The sequence below is a fragment of the Thunnus thynnus genome, chromosome 4, assembly GCF_963924715.1.
Source record: "Thunnus thynnus chromosome 4, fThuThy2.1, whole genome shotgun sequence".
Classification (NCBI taxonomy): domain Eukaryota; kingdom Metazoa; phylum Chordata; class Actinopteri; order Scombriformes; family Scombridae; genus Thunnus; species Thunnus thynnus.
Window position 1 is genome coordinate 34418999 of NC_089520.1, and position 24343 is coordinate 34443341.

Below are 24343 nucleotides of genomic sequence, written 5' to 3' on the forward strand. Positions count from 1 at the left end.
CAGCCATAACAACTTTATAAGGCTGGATATCCGTCAGTTTGTTTTGGTGTTTTTCTGCCCCTTAGTGGCCAAACTTCATTAATGCAGCTATATACAAAGAGTCATATAGCTAGGGTAGAGTCTAATAGGTCTTTTGGCCAAGTATTCCCAGAAGCTAAACTCGGAAAAAACTTTCAGCACATTTGTATTTGTGTTTCCACCACACCTCAAAAAGATAACATAATGAAAAGTTTGGTTTTGGGAAACATTTTTGCATGCAGCACTATGCTATGAACATGGAGGAGACTGAAATCCTCGTGTTGTCTTTTGTTATATACTGTTTTGTGACTGTGAGCTGTAAATCAGTTCTGGAAACAAGAGAGATAGAAAAAGATATTGAAAATGCAGAAAAGCAACGTGTGAACCTCATTGTCAGTCCATGATGTCACTGCAGATAGATTGATGATATAGTAGTCGATTTGGCAGTAGTTCACTTTCGGGGCGTCATAAAACAAAACTCAGTGTCTGTCAGTATGGCACAGTGTAAAGTATACAGGGCATGAATGAGTCTTGACCCTCCCCTCCTACGTCATCCCCTCTTCTCTCTCGTCACTAGGCACGTTTCTGAGATTTGCCCTTCTCACCACTGTAGCACGTCTATTTATTTTCTGTTTATAGCTATAAGAAATCATCCTTGCTGCTGTCATCCTGACCCTCTCCTTATTCTCTCTCTGTTTCTCTTCCAGATTGAAATCCGAGACACCAAGGATCCAAGATTTGGCGTCCAGCGGTTCCACTGAGAACCAAACTTCCTCTTTTCCAGCTTTTCCAGCTCCTACCCTCCCTTCATCCTCCTCCTTCTGCTCCTCTGTCCTAAGCTTTTCAAGTTAAACCCTTGATCTGGGCTTGGAGGCTGAAGCCCAGCAGTTTGTAAAATAGGACAGAAGTGGAATCACCTAACAAAGGAAAACTCTGTCTGTTTGAAGAGAAGAAGTATGTTGATCAGCTTTATCAAACTCTGGGAAAATCAGTCATGACATACAGTCTTACTGTCCCATCACGTTGTTATAACAAAGATTATGAAGTTATTGATGATGATGATAATAATGCTTGCAGTAGGAGTGTTCTATGAAAATCTTCATATTTTTATTGAGTGGAAAAAGAATTTCCAGCTTTAAAAGGTAATATTATAAAATGCGTATGTAAAAGCAGACAGGTGCTACTTCTGAGATAACAAAAATGAAACATTTTAAAATATAAGAACAAGAAAAAAAAGATTTTGTACAGCCACAGTGTAATTTTCAAGTCTTTTTCAGGCCACTTTTCAACTTCTCTTTGTATATGACAAGGTCTGATCCCAGGAACTACAAAAATAAACCATGTATGTAAATGAGATGTTTCTATGGAAACAGGGTAAAAAGACATTTTTTCAGCATTTTTTTGCCCCCATACATGAAACATTCCTGTAAACTGTGGAATAGTAAAAATCTGTTTCATTGTCCTATCGTGAAAAAAAGTGTGGATTCCATGTCTTTTAACCCTGTGTGTAATTTCTAGCCACCCGCCATCCTTAAGTCCACACTACACTGAGAAACAAACAAGCTGAGAGGCAGAGAAATGTCCTTCCTGTCCTCAGCTGTTTCAATCTTTGGCATCTCACTACATTCTGTTTTTTCTTTGTGTTTCCTCCTCCCACTCTGGCTGTGTTCAGTTCTGCTCTAGTCAAATGGGTTTTGTTTGTACATCCGCCACCAGGAAAGGCCCTGCATGCTGCATCTATCTCAGGCTAGCAAAGATGAGGTGTCCTCTATGCTCAGCAGGGCTCAGACTCCGTTCAGTCCAACAGGCAGTCTGCTGCACTATCCAGGCCCACCAGCTGAAGAACACAGAGCTGAGCCTTCATGTTGAGAGGACAGACCCAGCACAGACTTTCATCAACACAACAGACATCACGCACTGTGCCGCTACCCTGCTCTGATTCCACACAGGACCCTCTCTATGGAGACAGATTAGTGCTTGAAGTCGATATGTTCATTCTGAACGGAAGGCGTGATTGAACGCAAAGGCTGAAAACAAAATGATCCAAGTGTGATTATTATTTAGTATGACCTTCAACTACAATTTTAAATTTACTTTCCGATACAGATTGTGCTTTGAAAAACACATCTGGTAATCAGTCTAGTAACACTGAGCTGTAGCTTCATGCTAAGAATGAACCATGGGATAGGTGAGCAGTGTGGCACATCTAGAGGATGTGATAATCCAGTGGAAGAGTATCATTTAGGTCTCCACACCTCAGTCATACCCTCTCCAAGATCACACTATGTATGTATGGGGAGCAATTTTAATCAGTTTTGTAAGAACAAAAACTATCAGCAACTGACAAATAAAGATGGAAACATGTTACTGTTGACTCATCCACAGATGTGTCTTACAAACTCAATCTGAAGTGAGCAAGCTGAATTTTAAATGGGTTTTTTTATTTTTATTTAAACTGAGAAAGAATTTGAAAATATATTTATCATATGATTTTAAACTAATTTTACTTTTTTAGAGTTCACTTCTTTTAAAAGAAATATTTTTTGAATAAAGTAGTTCATTAAGAGCACTGAAATACAAACTAAATCTCTGTGGACACTTGTGTTTCTGTACATTTGCCACACCTGTCATACATGTAGACACACACAGAGGTACACGGTGAAGCCAGCTGACAGGAACACTGAGGAAATGTGTATAACTGTATAACTCAATAGAAGCAATTACAGCAGAGGAAGCTTTGGTTTCCACAAATGACATTTTGATATCTTGAGGCATAAACACAGACTGGCATTTTTTCTCAGGATGATACATAATAACACATAGTTCTTTTGAGTTTCCCTAAAGAGATATTTCCATTATTTCAGATCTATGTCAGGGTTTCTCAACCTTTTCTGACCCATGATCCCACGACCCCACTGACCAGCTGTCATTTGAATTGTCAGTATGACATACTTTTGTTTTCTATTTTCAAAAGCATGAAGGGGCATAGAAATGATCATATATTTCAAACTTATGTTTTTAAAAAAATACCAAACACTTATAAACTATAGGTTGGTGTGGTTTACACCAACGTAGTTTGGGGTTCACTTGCTTTTGCTTTGAGCTGCTCACTGTCTTGCTAAACAAATACCTGATGGAGTGCAGTGGACAGGATTCCACTTGGATCCATCAAAATATGTATTAAAAGGTAAAAGAATGACGTCACTGAGAAGTAGTGTTTCAATATATGAGCAAAGAAGGTCCTTTCAGTTGGAAATCTGCCACCTAGTGCTTGTATGGACTGGCCAAGCTGACAGTATCATCAACCTGAGAAGATTTTCTTCGTACTAAAGTTTCCAATACAGATCTCTCTCAATTAACCAGTCTGGCCTCAAGGCATTTTGTCAAATGAACACAATCTTTTAAAAATATATCACTATGAGACAAAAAGTCAAATTCACAGTGACACAGTGCCTGATACACATTCAGCTTAGGTGGTTATGGGTAATGTGGTTTGTATGCTCTTTAGTTTCCAATTCATGCCCTTGTTCTATTATCACATCTTTCAGTCTGCTCATTTCACAAACAGACTGTTTTTTTGCAGCTAGAATCTCCTCTAGTCTGTTTTTAGTAACAAGGATTTAGTTTAGTAGAATTTTACACCACTTCTACTTTTGTACTGATTATCCACACAGTGCAGAATTAGATTGGAATTTTGTATGAAATATGTTTTGTATGAAATATTTGTTTTCTTGAATGATTTGTGGCTCACGCTGACTCAGCAGGTTGTTGTTTTTTGGTGTGGAGGAATCATTAGTGCAAAGCATGACATTTAAGCTTCATCAGTAGTAGTTAGTCCCTCTGAATGAATCATATGCCAGGGTCGAGGTCACTGAGCACGCCTCAACACGAAAAAAAGTTGTCTACTCTCTCACTGGCTCTCTTTTTTTTATTGTACATCTGCCCACAAAAATATGATTTTCACCCCTTCCACTGTTATTCAATGTGCCACATCCAGATATGGAATTATATATTTCTATTTCAGTGCTTTTCTGTTTGTTTCTCTCTTACATGGTGTTATGTTCATTGCTCTGCACTTGATGTAACGTTATTTTCTATGGTTATGGGATGCTGTGATGTTTGTGCGGGAGTGTGCACAGGAGAGTTTTCAGCATGGCAGCCAGTGTCATACACCTCTATCACCATTGGCGTTGTTGTTTTAACAAGAAGATGAATAAACGGATTGACTTAATTGACTTTTTTTATCCTACCTTATCAAGACAGACATATCTTTCATTACACACAATGTTCTTCATTCAAACATCGCTGAGTTATCTGGAAGCTGACTATTATCTATAGCTGTTCTAAGAGTTTTATTAGCCTATGGAGATCAAATAATGGAAAAAATTATCCTCCAACCTGTTTGAAAGAATGAAAATCATCAGATGTTGCAGATATAACTATGGGAATACTTTATGTTAAAATGATATTTTTAAAAAAAGATCCATTTACTATTTCTAATCTAAATAATGAGTTTGATTCTATGTTTATTGCATACTTCATCATAAAATACACAGCTTGTAAGCTTACCAAGCTGACAGATATCTTACTATTTGTAATATTAGTAGTACAGATTCTGTGTTTCTCATGGAAAAACTAAATCCCAACCTAAATCTTTAGCATAAAAACCATCAGATTTAAAGATATTTACCTGTAGTATCATCAAAAATATTGGCAGCTTCGATTCAAAACCCTAGAGCCGCCTCGTTTGTGTATGTTCAAACTTCAGCAATGATTATCATTGCGTTTGTTGTTATTGGAACACTGTGAAAATGTCATTGACAATGTCAAATAGCGTGAACATACTGAAGTGATGAAGTGAACCATCGTCTGAGCAGTGATGGGTGAATATTGAGATCTTCTACTTAAGTAAAGTGGAGATACCACAGTATAAAAATACTCTATCAGAAGTCTGCATTCAAAATCTTACTGAAGTGAAAGTACAGAAATATTAGATGCAAAATGTAAATGTGCACCAAAGGTGAAAGTATTCATGATGCAAATTTCCTCAAATCAGTGTTTTATAACTAGTGCATGTTAAAAATATTCACCCCTCTCAGAACTTTCAATGTTTTATTGTTTTATGACATTGGATCTAAGTAGATTTAGTGTCTAAATTAATGATAAATATAAAAAATATATCTACAAAAAATATAAAATACATCGTCTGCTTTACACAAACATCTGAAAAGTAACTAAAAAGTACAATATTTCCTACAAAACATAGTGGAGTGGAAGTAGCATAAAATGGAAATACACAAGTAAAGTGCAAGTACTTCAAAATAGTACTAAAGTACAGTACTTGAGTAAATGTACTTAGTTAATTACCACCACAGTGAGCAGGTGTGACCCAATGAACTGGATCAACATTCCTCAACAGCAGAGTATGGAGAATACCTCCATACACTTATCATACATACTCTGGCTGGACATAATAAACATATTATTTTTGTTCTAATTTCAACTTGAATAGCTGTTCATGGTTTTTCATCTACTTCAAATACAAATTTTTCTTAATATGTAACAGAAAGATGTCAAGAATCACCAGGTATCTGCTATAACAGCTGAGAAATGTCCCTCATCTGGTGGATTTTAGGGAAGAGAGCTCCACCACACTCAGTATGTAAGAGAAATGCATCCTTCTCTGCTGTTACTCGTGCTCCCTCCATGCATCCTCGTTATGTCATCATATAAGCAAGCAGCTGACCCGTAGCTCATCTTCCTGCTCTGCCCACAGTCTTTACAGGAGACATTACTGCTGGAACATGGAGCCCCGGGGGAGATAACACACCCAGATACTCTGTGTGTGTGTGTGTGTGTGTGTGTATGTGTATATGACAGCATGTGTAGATGTATGAATGTGTGGTTTGCAAGTTTACAGTTGTAAGGACATATGTGTGTGAGGAACAGTTTGTGTACTTATCTGTGAATGTTCCTCTGGTCCCATCTGTTTGTGAGGCGGCGAGGCGTTAAAGAACACCACTGGACTGTTACTGATCAGCACTATCAGTGTTGACCAATCCCCGGCCCCAGGACACACACACACACACACACACATCTCACTGATTCTTGTTTTGAGTGATATAAAGCCGTAAAGAAACTACAGTAACTTTTTCTGTTACCTTCTTTTAATAATCTTTTAATCTTCATGATTATGTTTGGGCTTGATTTGATGTGTGACTCGGCTCATACACTAATAATCAGGATGTTTTGTGAACATCTACATCGAACTCCAAAACAGTAGGAAAATAGCTTCTTGTGTGCATCACAGTCATCACCAGCGACTGTATTTATCAAAGTGCTAAAAGTAAAAATCCTTCACTTTTACTCACAAACTTTACAATTTACTATTCTAAACTACAGAACACACCTCTGTTTCTGTCTGATTGTATTAAATATCATTGGCCATGATGAATAATACAATAGCTGAAATCTGTATAATTAAGATTAAAGAAGTTATATTTAAAGCTTATTTGATACAATATTACACAGCTTTTTATTTTTTATTTATATTTATCAGGGTGCAAACAAGAATAAATCTGACATTGATTTTGTTTGCAATCACTTCCTCAGCCTCCTCATTGTCTGCACTTGTCAGTGTGATACTACATCCTCCTTATATGATAAGCTTTACTGTAGTGTGCTGTTGTTACATCAGCGGATAACTAAGGCTAGGCTGCAGCCATGCTAAGCTAGCCTCTGTCCACACATTTTTACACCTAAAGATGGAGCTTTTTGAAAACACTCCACAGCAGGGATTCATCTGAAAATGCCTGCCTTGCATTTTAGTGTGGACGGGGGGGGGGGGACAACGACATGAGCCTGAGGTGGGACAGTAAAGCTAACAGTGAAAAACAACTGGGCAACATTAAGCTGTCTAACTGGAAGAATCATTTTTATTATCAAAGTGAACAACAGAATGTGTAAAAAACTCAGCCTGTATATACTCTACAAGAAGGCTGAAGTCTCATTGGTTATCCATAGAGAGCTTGACACATTGATGACTCACCTCCAAAGGATGATGCACCTCCAAGTACACAAACAGCAAGAAACATCTCAGTCACAAAACATAATACTGACTGTGAGGTCTTTTTGCAGTTTTGGGTTCATTTTGTTGTATTCTTTTATTTATACATAACTAATGAGGATTCAGTCTTCTTGCAGAACAGGGGTCTCAAACTTAAATGACCTGGGGGCCGCTGGAGGCAGAGTCTGGGTGAGGCTGGGCCGCATCAGGTATACCACAAAAAAAGCTTAGCAGGCGCAAAGAAGGCGACTACTACCGGGATGTTCATTACCCGCCGTGCTTTTGTTGTTGTAAACGTCGTCATAGAAACAAGTGAAACAAATGGCATCATAAAGAAATATCTTTATAATGTTTTATTGTGCAAGGCATTTACTATGGAGTAAAATGTTTTGAGGAATAAATCTCTTTCCGCAAATGATTCAGTACATTTCATTCATGTCACATCATTGCAGAGCAAACGTGGAGAACATGAAGCTGGGACAGTGAGACACCATTATCCCATGGTTTGCACCTCCATGGCTGCAAACCATGGGATGGAGCCATGGAGGCGTTATTTATTGGCTTTCATTTTCTATAATAACTCCATGGATGCAGCGGCGTTGTCAAATCAAATATGACGTGTGGCACAGCAGCATCAGCTGTACGGTGTTTTGTTACACTCTGTATTTATGATCTCTGTCGGATAAACATAAGTGTGTTCATGAAAACGTATATATTAACTTTTAATTCACTTCACAACGTGGCATTATGTGACAGAAATATGCACATACATTGTTATCTGCCAGACTTATAAAGACGCAGATACACCTGGTTCTGTTTTTTTTTTAATGTCACACACTGTGGAATCACATGCACGAGCCTCATTTGCTGTCACAGTGCGCCAAAATGGATGTAAAGGTCTTTAAACCTCCGTTTGTACGTCAACAGTTGTGTCCGTTCCGCTCATCAGACCTCAGTGAAAATTACGCACAGGCTCTCCAACAGCTGATCATTACGCACGGCTGCTGTGGATATTTGAAACGACTTTACCCTTAATTCATCATATTTTTCTGCAAACCGTCACCACCGTAAAGTGTCAGTTATTATTATTAAACATCAGAAGAATGATAAATGATTTATTGATAGAGCTCGTGTTGAAACGGACTTTACAAAGTGCTTCAAAACAAAATGAAGTGATCGTTAACAGAGAGATGATGCTGAAATAAACAGAATGATGCTTTTATAAGGTTTAATAATTCACCTTTGAATTTTACTGAAGGCTGTGTAACAAAAATAACGACACAATCTAGCGCGACGTGCGCACATTCTTCCTGTATAAACAGCATAGTTGTTGTGAAACAGCCATATACTCCTGTGATTGGCAGGTTCGTTCAGCTCCAGCTTAGCAATAAAGGGACCTTCCACACACAACACAGTAAAGTGCCATTCATATAAAACTCGCGGCCGCACTAACATTAAACTTTCATATCAAGGTGGGGGCCACAAAATATCAGCCCGAGGGCCGTGAGATTGAGACTCATGTTGTAGAGTCTGTACAGACTACACCTACACCAAAATGCGTTGGTGAAATAAAGAAGATTCTTCCATTTAGACAGCTTAGTTGTTGCCGAGTTGTTTTTTCGCTGTTAGCTTTACTGAACCAGTCCAGGCTTCTGTCATTGTTTTCCTCGTCCACACTAAAATGCCAGGCAGGTGTTTCAGATTAATTCCTGCTGCAAAGCTCCATCTATGGAGTCATTATTATAACAAAGGTTCAGGAAGAAGACCACGTCCCTTTCTCTCACGAAATTCAATCACCTGCGCCTCACTAATTCAATCATCCGTGCATACCTATATAAACGTGTCTAACCCCGTTCTCTCCCGTTTGTCTCGCTTACCTCCCGCTGTGCTCCGTGATCCACGTTCCTCGGCAGCATACCGCCCACGACTAGATCCAGCAGTACCAACGTGATATCTCCTTCAACACCACATCCACATGGAACCCTTCTCCTCCAGACGCCGCGCTTCTGATCAGCTGGTATCCAGACGCTCCACGCAATGGTCCACTCGGACGAGGCTCTTTTCCAAGCGATTAACATCTTCAACCGGATGTTTGCTCGCCTCCAGCGAGCTCTCAAGGAGACGATCGTCCCACTCCTACGAAACAATGATTAAAACTTTCCAACTCTATGCAGACTCTACTTCTATCAACTCTGTCGCCGGCAGCTCAAATCCTCCCGCTCTTCCGGGTACATTTCCCGCCGACGGGCCGACGCACGCCGCACACTGATGACGTCACAACGCCGCCTACAACAACAGAGCCCAAACTTCTTCAGCCCCGGCTGAAGGCCAGGCTGAACTCCAGATACAAATCCCGTTTCACCGAACCGACAACAAAGCCAGGTTCTTCCTGCTCCTCTCTGCCTCCACCTCCACCACCGCTCCGGATGGCCGCTCACTTCCGGGTTCCCCGCCCAGCGCCACCCGTACGCCACACGTCGATGACGTAATGACGCAGCCAACTGCTTCAGCCCTCTCACAAGGCCAGGTTGTATCTTCCCCTGTGCCTGTTCCTTCCCTGTCTGAACTGTCTCATGTTTTTCGTCTTTTCTCTCATCCCTGTGTCTGCAGGCTGCATAATCAACCCCTCATCCTCTGCTCTTCCCTTCCTTCAGCTGCAGCTACCTCTACGCTTTCGGCTCCAGCGGCTCCTTCTTTCATGTTTCTTCCCTCAGCCACTTCAGTCCTGCCATTACCACAGCAACAGTCGCACTGAGCCACGGTGCTCCCTCTGATGGACCCACTCAATTTCCTACTGTTCTATCCCTGTTCCCCTCTCTTCCCCCTCCTTTCCCCAACACCCAAGTATTTTTTTCTGTGTCTTCAGCACCCCCTGTCGCCGATCCCCTCGCTCCAGTCGTTAACTCTGTGCCCCAAGCACTTTCACTCTGGCCTCCACTACTCTGCCCCTCCACGGCCTATAAAGCCAGGCTTTCCGTTTCTGCACAGCCTCCAGCTCCACCACCGCTCCAGCCGACCACTTGCTTGCAGGTTCCCTACCCAGCACCCCGCACTGGCACACCAATGATTCCATCCTGCAGCCACTATGATGCAGCAACAGACTGCTTCAGCCCTAGCTAGGGCCAGGTTGTATTTCCTCACATGCCTGCTCCCTACGTCTTAATTGCCTTGTGTTTTTGTTTCATCCCTCTGTCTATGAGCTGCACATCTTACCACTTCACACGCATCCCTTCATCCCTCACTCCTCGACCCTCATCCCTTCATCCCTCACCCCTTCATCCCTCACTCCTTGACCCTCATCCCTTCGTCCCCTCATCCCTCGCCCCTCATCCCTTCATCCCTCGACCCTCCTCCCTTCATCCCTCACCCCTCGACCCTCATCCCTCACCCTTCGACCCTCATCCCTTCATCCTTCACCCTTCGACCTTCATCCCTCACCCTTCGACCCTCATCCCTTCATCCTTCACCGTTCGACCCTCATCCCTCACCCCTCGACCCTCATCCCTTCATCCTTCACCCTTCGACCTTCATCCCTCGACCCTCATCCCCTCATCCCTCCCTCGATCCGTCCTTCATGAATCATCCTGGTTCTCCTCCGTTGATATTATTTGTTTACAGCACACCTTTTCGCTTCCTCCTGTCACAGCTACTATAGCTCCCTCAACTCGCCTGCTTCTTTTCATTCATTCAACCTTTATTTACGAGGCATGCCTTCATTTTCAGTGACATCGACTGACTGTATCAACTGCTTTGCCACAGTGAACAATTTTCATTGCAATTGCTTTATATCGATTCATTGCTTCAGGGAGCCTGGTTTTCCTCATCACTAGTTGATCTGTAAGGAAGCCACAGAGCTCCCTCCTTTCTAACCCCCTCCATTTTATATTGTTTTCGTTTTCGTCTCATCCCTGTGTCCACAGGCTGCACAATCAACCCCTGCACATACATCCCCTCATCCCGGCATCCTTTCCTCTTCCCTTCCGTCAGCTGCAGCTACCTCAGCGCTTTCGGCTCCACCCGCCCCCACAGCTCTTTTCTTCTCTCTCCTCCCATAGCCACCACTGGTCCTGCTGTTACCTCAGCCACGGTCGCACCGAGCCACGGTGCTCCCTCTACTGGACCCACTCCATTCTGAAGCAGAAAGCTCATCAAGACATGTCCCCCACCCTGAGTCTCGACCCCCGGGTTCCTAGACGCTCCAGTCTCTTTGTGATTCCATTTGGTCCCCGGTCATCCCCATGCCATCGCCCACCATACACTATCCTCATCCAATCCTGAACCCTCTCAACAATCCAAATAAATCTACTTTTTATACTGTTCAAATGGCGTGGTGAATTAGTTATGAAAAGTGTGTGGACAGAGGATCAGAATAAAGAGAAAAAGCCAGCTTAGTGTGGTTGCAGCCTGAGAAGACTGATTCAACTGATGCTACAGACTGTTAAGCAGTATGTATTCAAGTGTATATGACTGCATAACCATGACACTGATAAATATATGCTGCACAACACAGTATCCATTTCAATCACCAACCTTCCTCCCAACAACACAAGCTCAGAAAGACGAGAAGCTGTTTCAGAAAACATAACATGTAACCCAAGCTCATGGAAACATCTCCTGGCACACCACACACATCTATCCACCCCTCTGAGTTGACGCTAGCCGCCGCTATTTATAGCTGTGACAGAGCGGCCGGGCCGCACGGTGCGTCAGAAGAGATTGGCGCTTTCTTTGTTGTAGAGCAGAGTGTCCAGACTGCTGGCTGGATAATAACAGAGATCCTCAGTGATGTGCCTCGCAGTCCTCTCTGCCTCCCACTCTCTCTTTTTGTCTGTCTGCCTGTCTGTCTTCACAGCCATGGCCTAAAGAGAACTGCTGCACTGAGTGTACAGGGGCCTGCTGGACCAGGTGGGACCACACAGAGCCAGTATGTAGGAGGTCAAAGGTCAAGGTGGGAAATAGTCAACAGGGTCTGGATTTAACACAAATGGATGTCTTCAGAATCCATGTTAGTTGGATAACCTATGTTTTGAAATGATACTCTTGGAAAAGGCTTATGTGTGATTTTACATCTTCATAACCAAATGTGTCAATAAAGAAAAGCACAATTCTTGTTCATTTTAAAGGAGTCACAGAAGCTTTTGTTAAGCATTGTTAATAAAAAAAACAGTCAAAATCAAAAGACAGAGGCCGAGATATCCTGGTTTTTAGTCCCTATAGCTCAAGCACCAAAGATATGTTATCCTACATTCCCCATAATGCAACTCGATAGTGTCTGTTATCAGACCCACTCTGCCTGGTAAACATCCACAACTTTAAAACTCCACACCCCCAGTTTGTACCACAAGCTTTCTGTCAAAGAAATTGAAAACTGAGATAATCCTGAAGATGATCTCAGTTTGAGTTTTAGACCAGTTCACGATTATTTTCTCAGACTGTAGAAAGCTTATTATTTAATTAAGTGTGATGTCATTCTCTTCTCTGTGTAGAATGACGTATGTGCGTATTTTCAAAACCATATCAGACACAAATTATTATTCACAGCAGTGTTTTTCTATGCTGCAAAACATGTCTTGAGGTGTCATTCATAGTTTAATAATCTCTTTCTGTGTATTTAACCTTGCGCTGCTACAGCCTTTACATTAGCATCTTGCTTCTACATCTGAAACAGTCTTTTCAGTGGAGAAGCCCTCATCGGCCATTACTCCATCCAGGCTGGAGAAACTCTAACAGTTTGATTTGTTTATTATTTGTTGATCTGAGAAGCAGCCTGGGTAAAGTTTAGATATGAAGGTGATAAGTCTACATGGTGCAATGCCTAGCAGGCTTTTGAAGGTGGAATGCTTGTTATGTTTGGAGAGAGGGGGGGATGCTGTTTCACACAGGATCTCTGTGGTGTCTACTATCACTCTCAGCTCATGACGGCACAGCTTGAACTTTTCAGGTATGGTGGCCTCTACTTGCTGTTTAGTCATCCATGTTGGTAATGAGCCAAGGAGCTGGTAAAGGTAGCTGGTCCATGTTAAGACGGTGCTAATAACAGAACACAAGCTGAACTCAAAGATGGTTGGCAACATTTTCTCCTCAAGTCCAGCTCCAACGTGGCAGAGAAACATGAAGAATTCATTGATGGGCACCAGACCTGTCTCATGAGCCATGAGCTGAGTCAAGGACCAGTTCACAAGCCTTGTCACAGAGATGTATTGCCTCCCAAAAGTGAGTGAAAACCTTCTTTTAGGGGAATCTGATGTAGTAATTAAAGTTTTCATCTGTGATACAAAACTTGTAAACCAGCAGCTGCTCATCCAGGTTACCTTTAGTGGGGAGAGAGCATACAAGTTCATTTATATCATGAACTCTGTTATTCGGTTCCACTAGAATCCAATGTCTGATGTTGCGTGTTGGTGAGCTTGTTCGTAACTAAAAAGTGCAGGCATCTGCCAAGACAGATAATAGTAATGAACAGTGTTTAGAAATGGTTCATCTACACCATCTGCACTATATCAGCACACACTGGCCTCTAGTTTCAAGGCAGTAAATTGACGGTAACAACCGATAACAGTGTGTGCTCTCTGTTTTGCACACCACCATGTGTGAGCCTGACATGAATATTCTGCCTACTCTCTCCTGTCATCTGGAGAGTCCTGGAATAGAACACACAGTCCTTACAATATTATACTGACACAAATGACCAATCAATTAATTGAGAAAAGAATCAACAGATTAATTGATAATGAAATCAACAAGCGTTAGCTGCAGATCTATCCGTAACATTATTACTCTGAAAATCCTCATTATGTACTATACAGTGAGCTGTGGTGTATACAGTCAGTACAGAGGAGACAATGCACACCTGTTGCATTTTTTTCCTCTGAAAAATGATGAATGTAACACAACACACTGAAACCACATGTTGAACTGATCACCAAAGTATTGGTCACAGAGTCTGACAAACATTTACACTCTTCATTAAACAGCCTAAACACACAGAAACAGAGTGAGCTGTCTTAACTTATAACAGGCATTTCTTCCTGCCGTTTCTGTGTAAAATCATTCACCACCTTCAATAAAATCCAGGACTCTGACCAGATCAGACAACTAATTCTGCACTTTGAGATAACTGGGAGGTTTCCTTCTTGGGATAATGAGCCTTTTCCACCCATTACTTCAGCGATTTGTGCAGTTTAAGGCACAAAACAACTTTGCATGTTGATCTTCTCATAAGCTCTTGGTCATTCTGGCTTCCTGCCCCCCAGCAGCAGCAGCAGCCCTCCCAGATTTGTGTCAGCAGTTGGAGGTAAATATTATTTAGGAAGGAGGCTATATAAATAAAGATGATTATTATTATTATTATATATAGACTCAAACAATAGAGGCGTGACAGGCTGACATTCATTGTGAATAGACACACGTGCTATATGTCTTCATACATGTCTGGGGGGAATCTTTTCTCCTGGCTCCTCATCCTGTGATTCTACACTAAATTCCAGCAGCGCAACCTGAAGAAAGGTTCACCATCATGCAAATGTCCTCTGACAGCAACACACCGCACTGGTTTTCTTCACCTTTGGGAAACAGAAGCACAGCTATTAGCTCAAACTTAAAGGGGGCATATTTTGCTTTTTGTGACTGTCCCTCATTTATAGTTTTATGACGTTGAACACACGTTAAACATTGTAAAAGCTGCAAAACTTGAGGTGAACTCCTGGAGAATTTAGCCCAGTAAGCCAAAAAGTCAGCTGTCACTGCTCTGAAGGACTCGCTTGAATCACGCTCTTTATTTCTCCTCAAGATGATATCAGTTCCAGTCAGTCATGTCCATATATGGGCTTCCTGTCTGAGCCTCTGCCCCAGGTCATCAGACAGAAAAGACCAGAATACCAGATCCTTAAGGATGAGGACTGGATTAACTGGTGGATTTGGCACCTGTACTGAACGTCCCAGTCTACTCCTGCCAGTAGCTAACACTAAAGAAAAGCACCATTATTGTTAACAAACTAATTAGAAACGTTGTGTAGGTGTTACTGTTATTCTAGTGAGTCTTCACCTTCTAGGTGCGGCTCCCGATGTTTTATTCTGACAATGTGAAAAAAGTCTGCAATATGTTGCTCATTGTCTAAGTTTATAGGGTAAAATTTTCATTTTCAGACACATTTTTGAGGATTCAAACACCTTTTCTGTCTTATTTTAATCTGCTGAACTCACTACTAAATTATGTTCCTCCTACAAACAACAGAAAAATATGTTAAATATGTTTAAACATCACAGAAATAACCCCTGAAGTCAAATGAACTGCCTTCTGCTTATTTCCATTCTTCTTATTAGACTTTATCAGCCTCAGAAGTGACAGTAAAGCACTAATACTGAGCAACTGTCATCAAGCTGTATCTCTGCAAAAGGAAGCAAAACAGGAACATGTCATATTCATACCCTGCACATACATACGCAAAAAACACACACATGTGTTTGCAGAGCCAACATGAGGAGTAAACACTGTCTGTGCATGCAAATGTTTTCATCAAACATGCAAATGTCAGTGCATTTTAACATTAATACATGCAAGATAGTACAGCACTCATCCACTGAGAATTAATGCCACATGGAAGTTGGCTACAGTTGAAAAATATGAAATAGTTGTATTCTGAAACAGTTGAAGTAGCAGCAAAATACAGTTACTGAAGTTAAATTAGCAGTTTAACTAGAAGTGCTGAAAGAAGTTGGAAGTTTTGGTTGAAGTGTGAGTGAAGTTTAAGTGATGAAGAGTTGAAGATTTAATGGAACAGCAAACACTGAAAGGAGTTGAAATATCAGGTAAAGACGAATGCAGCAGAAACACCAGTTGACACGTGAATGGTGAAAAGTAGCTGAAATTTCATGAAATGATCCAGTAAGCTCAGGTTTTACTAGCAGACTCTCTGTCTTTGTGGGTTCTTGGCTGTGTCGGAGCTGTGCTGGTAGACGGTGTGTAAAGGCCATCTGGAGCACTGAGAATGAAGACTTCCACATGCTGACAGGCCTCAGACCAGCCATCTGCTCTCTGCGTTTTCCTTCAGTTAGACAACCTGTCGTCACAGCGGCCTCCGGCGCTGCTCCCCACCAACAGGCCTGTTCACTTACTGGCTTCAATTAGTGTCTGTCTGCCTGCCGCCTGCAGCCAGGAGGAAGCTGACAGAGTGGGGAGACCTTGCACCGGAAATTTGTTTTTCCACATGCTTTTTGGAACTCATTTAGGTCTGTGTCTGGAGCTGGGGGGGGGGGGGGGTCTTAGATATAACTTTATACTTCAGAGATGATTGTTTAAAGTTGATAGGTGATTTGTTTGTCTACTCACACATCTACTGATGTGACTCTGGGTGGAAGAATCTCTGTCAGTGGCCTTGGAAATGCTTTTTTTTCAGGGAAGTGACAGAGAGGAAACAACATGTCTTTGCTGATTTCAGAAGCAGGGAACATTCTAAGAAATTAACCACTGAATGATGAAAGTGATTGTGGGGCAGCTGGTGGTCCAGGGGTTGTAATTGCAACATCCCTGGTTTGTGTCCGGCTGGGGACCTTTGTTGCATGTCATTCCCATCTCTCTTTCCCTCTTTTCCTGTCATCCCTCTACAGCCAACTGTCTAACAAAGGCATAAAATGCTCAAAAAAAGGTGATTGTAATTTCCATGTTGGACATTGCATGTGCATGTACCTCTGGAAACAGCTGGTATTCTAAGCTAGAAGTCATTACATATGTGGCCTCATGGTCAAATGCATGAGTAAACAATCAGAAGGAAGGTTAAACATGACATCTAGTGAACATTTTAAGGAAAAGGGGTTTTCCCCTTAAAAGAATATATTTTTATATTTCCTACATCAGTATGATACTGTTTTAGTATATAGACTTGTGTTTTATGTAGTAACGGTGAGCAAACTGCTGTACATCGCAGCAAGTGCTCAACATAAATACACAATGAAGAGACTAATCTTCAAAAAAATATGAATATTTCTTCCATGATGCTTTCACTTACAATCTGAAAAGAGGAATCACTTCTTTGCATTATTGACCAGAGTAGTTCAATGCTTCCCTCTGGTGGATGAAGACGGTACTACAGCTCCTGTTGTTGTGCTGATGTTTTGATTTTCTCAACTTGACTGTAGGCTCATTGAGCTGAGCTTTTTTAACATGATCACAACTGACCATTACACTACATCACACCTTTAAGTACATTTTGAAATATAGGCTCATATTGGTAAAAAGCTGCAGTAATCACTAGTTGCATGGTCCACTGACCTAACCATCCACCGGATGTCATTAAAATCTTTTTTCTTTCTTTTAGTTTTTTCTAACTAACAAATAGAAGCAGAAGCAGGAGGCTCATTACTGAGGCCAACAGCACTCGTTCCTGCTGAATGAAACCAGGTATTTGCAAACCACCAGTTTTCCCATGAGGTGCAATAAGCAGAGCTCAACTGTGAAACACTAAAACTGTCCAGTGAACTCCTGAAATACATCCTGGAAGATAAACCAAGCGCTCCTCCATTCATGTTTTCAGTCAGCCTGTATATCTCATAGGCATGAGGTCAGGTCAGGGATGAAATACCATGACTTTTTCAGTTTGGAAAGCTGTGAGGTGTGCAAAACATACAAGTGACACCCTAAAATGACACATCACAATGGTAGTTTCCAAAATACATTACCATCATGATTATTTTATTATCAAAATGCATTACATCTCTTGCTTCTTAAATCTTTTTGAAGGGGAACAATTGAAATAGTTACTACTATGATCTGTGTAAAAATAAAACAAAAACCCAACAGAATGATCTTTACAAAACAAAGAGAATGCAGCGTCTGGTGTTTGGAGGAACCCAGGAACAGACCCAATGATTAGCTTCCAACCATCTGACAAAAGTTGGTCACTCAGACCCTAAAAACAAATATCATGCGATAAATTCAGTGTACTATATTTTCTCCATACAAGTCTATATCACATTTCTTTCTATACAAGTACACATAATCATACATATTGTCCTATTGTGTCTTTTAGGTTGTATCTCTTTCATTTTAAGGTGCTGGTTAATTTTGGGTCACAACTTGTTTTTTTTTTTTGTTTTTTTTTCTGTCTGTCAAACATTCATGTAACATGAGTACCCTTCTGTGTGTTGGTGGACTTGGGGAAGGGTTGGTGGGTGTAGTGGCGGGTGGGGTCCTGTCACATCATGACCGGGCCCTCGGTCCTTGAAGTCTTCCACACAAACACGGCGGTTCCCTCCGGTACGACAAAACCAAAGTCTCAGAGAGGGAGGAGAGGGCGACTCCCACTGCTGTCGAGCTGTCAGTTTAACGTCTGTTTGAGTTCCCACTGTGGCAGTCTGGAGAACCGTCTCTTTCTTACGAGTCAGTTTGTGGGGATCAAAGTTAAAAAGGAAAAATAAAAATACAGCATTCTGTGGAAAGGGAAGCAGCTCTCACAGGAGAACATAGCAGCTTTTTTTTTTTTAAATCTAGTTTCTATAAATCATCCAAACACTTCCTCAGAGATCCCTCCCCTGGTTTTTCCTCAGTGTCACACGGAATGCGAGGATTGGTCAGAAAAAAATACATATATATATTTATATATTTAAAGAAATCCTGCAGAATAAAAAAACAGTCAAACCCAACATTTTAGCTTAGAAATAAAGTTGGATTATTTGCCTCTTATTCTGTTCCTGCATTCCATCGCTATAAAATATGATTAGTTGACATTTGGACAAAAATAAAAACGGATTTAAACTGATATAATGACAAGATGAATGCAGTCGTAGGTGGGGAACATAACTGGATTTCAAATTTATTGGAAAAAAAACAATAATGCAGCACCATGAATCATAAGACCTGTATGTCTCAAGTACAATATCAGAAGTCTACAGTGAAGTAGTACTAGAGTGAAATCAAAGAGTCCAGTGGGGATGAACGAACAGAGGAGGGAGGGAAAAAAACAAAAGAACACTGGAACAGACGGAGAACCTTGAGGAAAAAAAAAAGGGGCTTGTTTTCATGTTTAGTGAGATAACACGGAAGCTGGTAATCATGTGGAATGATCCTATCCAGGGAGAACCCCCCCCTCCCCTCCCCTCTAATGCATCTTTAGAACGGATGATTGACGTGTTGACCTTGCATTATTTCCCCTTTCCAAATGAAACACTTACTTACTGCAGCACAGACTCGGCCACTCGCCAAATCAAAAAAGTAACGTTGACAAAAAAAAAAAAAAAAGTTTAAAAATAAAACAACTCTTGCTTTCAGTTACATATGCGTCTCAGCATTTATCCAACCTGGGTACCATGACGACAGGTAGGGTTTTTTTTTTTAATAACTTTGTACAGACATTTGTGTGGAACTTTTAACTTTCCCACATTATAGAGCCTGTTTGCACAGTCCGGCACATGACGAAACACTGGGGACAATTTCAAGTTACATGTGATTTCTTGTTTTTTTTTTCCAGAACGTGTTATCCAAATCGCTTTTTCCATTGATTCCATAATGATGTCCCGAGTCAATGATTAGCTTTGTGCAGAATGTGGTCATTTGTTTTTTTTTCTGAAAATAAAGAAAGAAAAGACAGAAAATAAGAAAAGGAGAAATCCGTAAAGAAGTCCGTGCTCCTCTTAGGTCTGTACATTTCCCCTCCCCAAACTCCCTGAGCCCCATTTCACCACAGGTTTAGGGGTTGAGGAGGTACGCAGCTTCATACACACACACATACACACACGCTCACACATACTTGAACAAGGTCCTAAAAGCTTCCTGACTGTGTCCTTACTCCCGGTCCCTGGAGAGGGGAGTGCTGGAACTGACTGAGGCTTGTCCCTCTCTGTGGATAGTGTGTCGGTCCGGAGGCCGACAGCAGCCTGGAGCCGGCCTGCAGCTGGCCCGGGCTGCCAGACTTCAGGCCGCGAGACGCCTGCTGCTGGCTCCCTCTGGAGGCCTGGGCACTCGAGTCTGTTTTAGTCTGCCCGTGGGCCCTGGGTCCCGGGGTAGGAGTCCCCGCCAGGCCGCTGCTGTTCAAAAGGCTCGCTTTTAAGTGGCTGCTGCCGTAGCTGTGACCTCCGTCCACGTTACTGCTGCCACTCTGCTGGTGTAGAGAGCCCGCTGGCGACCTGGAGTCTGACGAGGAGGTGGGGGTGGTGGTGTGAATGGGGTAGGAGGATGGAGGGTGGTCCTGGGACAGGCCTGGGTGGGAGGAGGAGAGGCGTGGGTAGAAGCTCTGGCCTGATGAGGGACTGTAGGAACCCCGGAATGGAGAGTTGGAGGTTTGCTGGATGAATGATGGACTGTCGGTCTGCCGGTGACTTTCTGATGACTGAACACAGACAAAAACATTACTTACTACTTGGCAACAATCACACCTGCTTAAGGCTGCGTTCATGTCATGTAGAAAAGAAGATAGTGATGAAAAAAAATCCCATTGTTACAAGTTTCATTTACAAACTGGATGAATACTTTATCAAGTGTTGATCTACTTGGATGATAGGAAGAGTTTGTCAGATTGGGACTGAAAACAGTGTTCATCATCAAAACAATCAAATTGGGTGTTTTAAAGGGGTCATATTATGAAAAACTCTGTCAGTGCTTGTGTGTATGTACTTCTAACACACAAGCTGTGAAATAAGACCACCCAGTCAGTTTGGTGTGGGCTGGCTTGCTCTGTACTCATGTGATTCAACAAGCCATTCAGATTTGTTGCCCCTTCTTATGTCACATGGGGTGAAGCTAGGCTAGGCTAAGCCACTGTTTGCTGACAGATGGCTGCTGAGCAGCAGTGAGCTCTGCAGGAGACAGCCAGCCAAGGAGCAGAGCAGGAGAGTCCTGCGTCGCTGCTGCTGCAGCTGCTTCCTTGTTTTCTGGAGGAATAAACACCTGATTCTGCTCTGATCCGGAGCAGTTTACCAGCTGGAGGACTTTGTTTTTTAAACTTTTGGGATTAAGAGGATTTATCTTTAATCTCACTTCTCAGCCTAGCTGGAGCTAACACTGGAGTCACACACCACCTCAGCTGCTGTCATTGATAATAAACATCTTAAATGTCGGTCAGTTTATATGATTTTAATATATGTAGTATGTAGATATCTATATGTATAAACAGTAACATTGCTGCAGTATTTATGCCTTTATATGACATTACTTTGAGAGTGAACAGAGCAGCTACAATGTTAGCATAGCTCTGATCAGTCTAAAGTCCATTCAAAAAACAAGCATTTTAACAGTTTGCTTGTCGTCTTGCAGAGACACTTGACAAAGCATGAATTCAGGCTTTTTAAAAATTAACATCATGATGTAGTTGTTTCGGCATCCTTTTGATCCGTTTATTGCAATTAAATCACACACAGTTTATTTACACTCAAACCGGCCATTCTGAACAGGGCTGTTTAGACAGGATGAGAAGGCTGCTGTGCTGCTTGATCCTTGCGGTTTTTTGATCAAAGCATGTCAGATACATTTTATTAAGACCCCAGGGAACTGTGTTAACTTGTAGAAAGGGGGCATAATATGACCTCTTTAAGCTTAAATGACTTGTGATGACATCATGGGTAACAACAAAAATAGACATTTAAACATGTAATCATGGCAAGCTGATCAAGGTAAGAGATCTAAGCGTTAACATGCTCTCTGTGCTTTTTACAGCGTACCTGGTGTGAGTACACAGATGGACTGTATCTGTGTGGACTCTTCATGGGGGAAGCCATGGACACGGCCTGCATCTCATACCGATCTGCATCTGAAAACATGAAAAGAAAATGTATTATATGCACTTCATTCATGTCATTTAACAATAATAATCTTTTTTATATATTCTCAGTCACATACTTTATGTTTTCAGTCTTCTGTTTACTTGATTTATATTGAAAAAAGAGAAAATTCCAAAGAAAAGTGTTTGTAATTGTAATGTATGATTAGCTTTTTATTTGAGTGCATCTAAGGCTGAAGCAAAAGACATAATGCTCCATCGTTAGTGCATCTTTATTTAGATAAGCTTATAGTAGTTCAGATTTCCCTGGGAATTTCAATGCTTGTTTCTTATTTCTTATGTGCTGAAACATTTAAATATGTTGCCAAAATGGGACCATGGAACCTATCCTGACACACTACATGGTTTTTTACACAAAACCAGAGAAGTGATCCTTGGAAACTGTTTGGAAAGGGCAGACGCTTTCAAAAAATACTTGGCAGGTGATTGGATGAACCATCTGTCTATCACTATCTAACCTTGCAAGGCAGCTGGATTCGCAAGATCACAAGATTGTGCGAGAATCCTCACAGGACGCTGATTGGTGGAAACCACCGGTGGTTCGGACACAAGCGCATAACTCAAAGCCTGACAAGACGGATCTCATGATGCCGTGATATCACGAATCCAGCTGCCTCGCAAGGTCACATGGAACCCACTTTGGGGAACACTGATCTAATCTCTTCATACCAGATTCTTTCTCTGTAGAGCCATCACTCCTCTTGTATATTCGCTCCATCTTGATGCTTCTGAGCACTCGCTCCAGAACCCCCTGACCTTCCCTTAAACGTTCAACACTGGTGGGAACCATCCTAGAAAAAAAAAAATCCATTAGTTATTGGCCAGTCAACTCTGATCAGAAACAAACCAAAACTTCTAGGTCATTTGACATTAGCTGCCAAGTGTCTTAAATTTCCTTAAATCATCCGTCATTCTCTCACCACTGGTTGTTGCTCTCCGGGCGTCTGGACTGCACAGACGAGCCCTGGTGGTCTGGAGGACTGACCTCCTCTATCTGTGGGATGGAGGAGGTTTGTGCTGAAGAGGAGAAAGAGCTGTGCGGGGAGGCCGGTGGCTGCATCTGGTGATGTGAGTGGGGATGGGGAAGGAGATGATGGGAGTCCTGGCTGTAGTGGGAGCCAGGCCGAGTGGGGGTGCCGCCCAGGGACGAGCTGCTGCCGGCTGGCTCTGAGTCACGACTGCTGCCCTGCTTCCTCTTACGGTACTCCAGCAAAGACACCTGAGGCAGCAGAGGGAGAAGCGCTATCTAGTATCTGCTGCTTGAAGACTGACGGATAAGTCTGATGTGCAGGCTTAAAACATACAACTTTATGTCATTCACACTGATGCTGGGCTGCTGATTCAATCACATCATTCAACAAAAACTGCACTGAGTGATGGGCAGACCGCATGCACCACACCAGAGAGGACTCACCTGGAAACAGTATTTACAACTATTCAATATGACGAAAAGAAAACACCGTAAATCACCATGGAAATCACCTGTTTACATGAAAATGACACTGTATGCATCTGTTTTTGTTCCATTCCATTAACATACTTCTAGTCATGAAACAGGCTCAATTACAACTTACTGTAAATCACTTTTTTTATGTTCTGAATGCACTGTTAGTCACATACAGCATCTAAAGCTTTGACGAAAGAGCAGGCAACTTTGAATGCACCACGCCATGATGCAACCACGCTGAAACAACAACGACACAAACACTCATATCAATGTCCACAGAAGGTTCAAGCGCACACACACGCATACACACACACACATACACACAACATATACACATCTCCACTGTTAACAATGAAATGAAGCACTCATCCCAGCTTAATGTCGTTATGACAGAAAAGGCTTGTGGGAACAGAGGGGGGGTATATGGAAGAGGCAGGGGAGCAGGGATGATGAGCACACGGTCAGATACTGACATGGATGGCTCTTGCCTGAAGCTAGCGTAAAGATTACATACAGGAGAGACTACAGAAGGCAGCTGTGATGTCAGGAGGACTGGGATTCAGGGTCTGAAATTACCACCAAGCACCAATATCAATGTTTTCTTCAGTGTGCACATTAACACAGGTTTCATAGAGATATACATCTATATATTTGACTGTGAAAACCAAAGCCATAGTTTTGTATCAAAAAGGTCTGTGATTGGTCGCCTCTTCCAGTCCCATAAAAAACATTTTAAAGTAGAACTATGGTTGATTACATTTTATTTATTTAAATTCAGATTTGTGAAAACAAAGGTGAACTTTCTGCTTCAACTTTGACCTACTGTACTTGCTGTAGCTGTGTACACAGTGTTGTGTGCAACATTTCATGTGTTCTCGCTTTGAGTTTTACCACAAAATAAAGTTGTTAAGCTAATCTGGTTTATCTGTGGGCTTGTTTACAACTTGCATGATCATGTGACTGCTTGTGTTTCTAGTCTTGAGATCTCAGCTGTTACTACGGTTAAAATACAATGTTATCATAACTGATAGGACTAATGGCTGGTGC

The 24343-nt window shown here is 41.8% G+C and overlaps 2 protein-coding genes across 5 annotated transcripts in view; one reads left to right on the forward strand and one right to left on the reverse strand.

Annotated features, from left to right (window-relative positions):
- lhfpl4a (LHFPL tetraspan subfamily member 4a) overlaps positions 1 to 8384 on the forward strand; it is a 55222-nt gene extending 46838 nt beyond the window's left edge. The window contains exon 4 of the mRNA XM_067588444.1: positions 726 to 8384. Within this exon, the coding sequence (XP_067444545.1) occupies positions 726 to 779 (54 nt within the window). The 3' untranslated portion in view covers positions 780 to 8384. The remainder of the gene's footprint in view (positions 1 to 725) is intronic.
- A 9771-nt stretch (positions 8385 to 18155) lies between these two features.
- Positions 18156 to 24343, reverse strand: part of setd5 (SET domain containing 5) — a 35406-nt gene continuing 29218 nt past the window's right edge. For all 4 annotated transcript variants that reach the window (XM_067588450.1, XM_067588449.1, XM_067588452.1 and 1 more), the window contains 4 exons: positions 22770 to 23068; positions 22519 to 22640; positions 21731 to 21819; positions 18156 to 20403 (listed from right to left, as the gene is read on the reverse strand). In XM_067588450.1, the coding sequence (XP_067444551.1) occupies positions 19837 to 20403; positions 21731 to 21819; positions 22519 to 22640; positions 22770 to 23068 (1077 nt within the window). In that variant the 3' untranslated portion in view covers positions 18156 to 19836. The remainder of the gene's footprint in view (positions 20404 to 21730; positions 21820 to 22518; positions 22641 to 22769; positions 23069 to 24343) is intronic.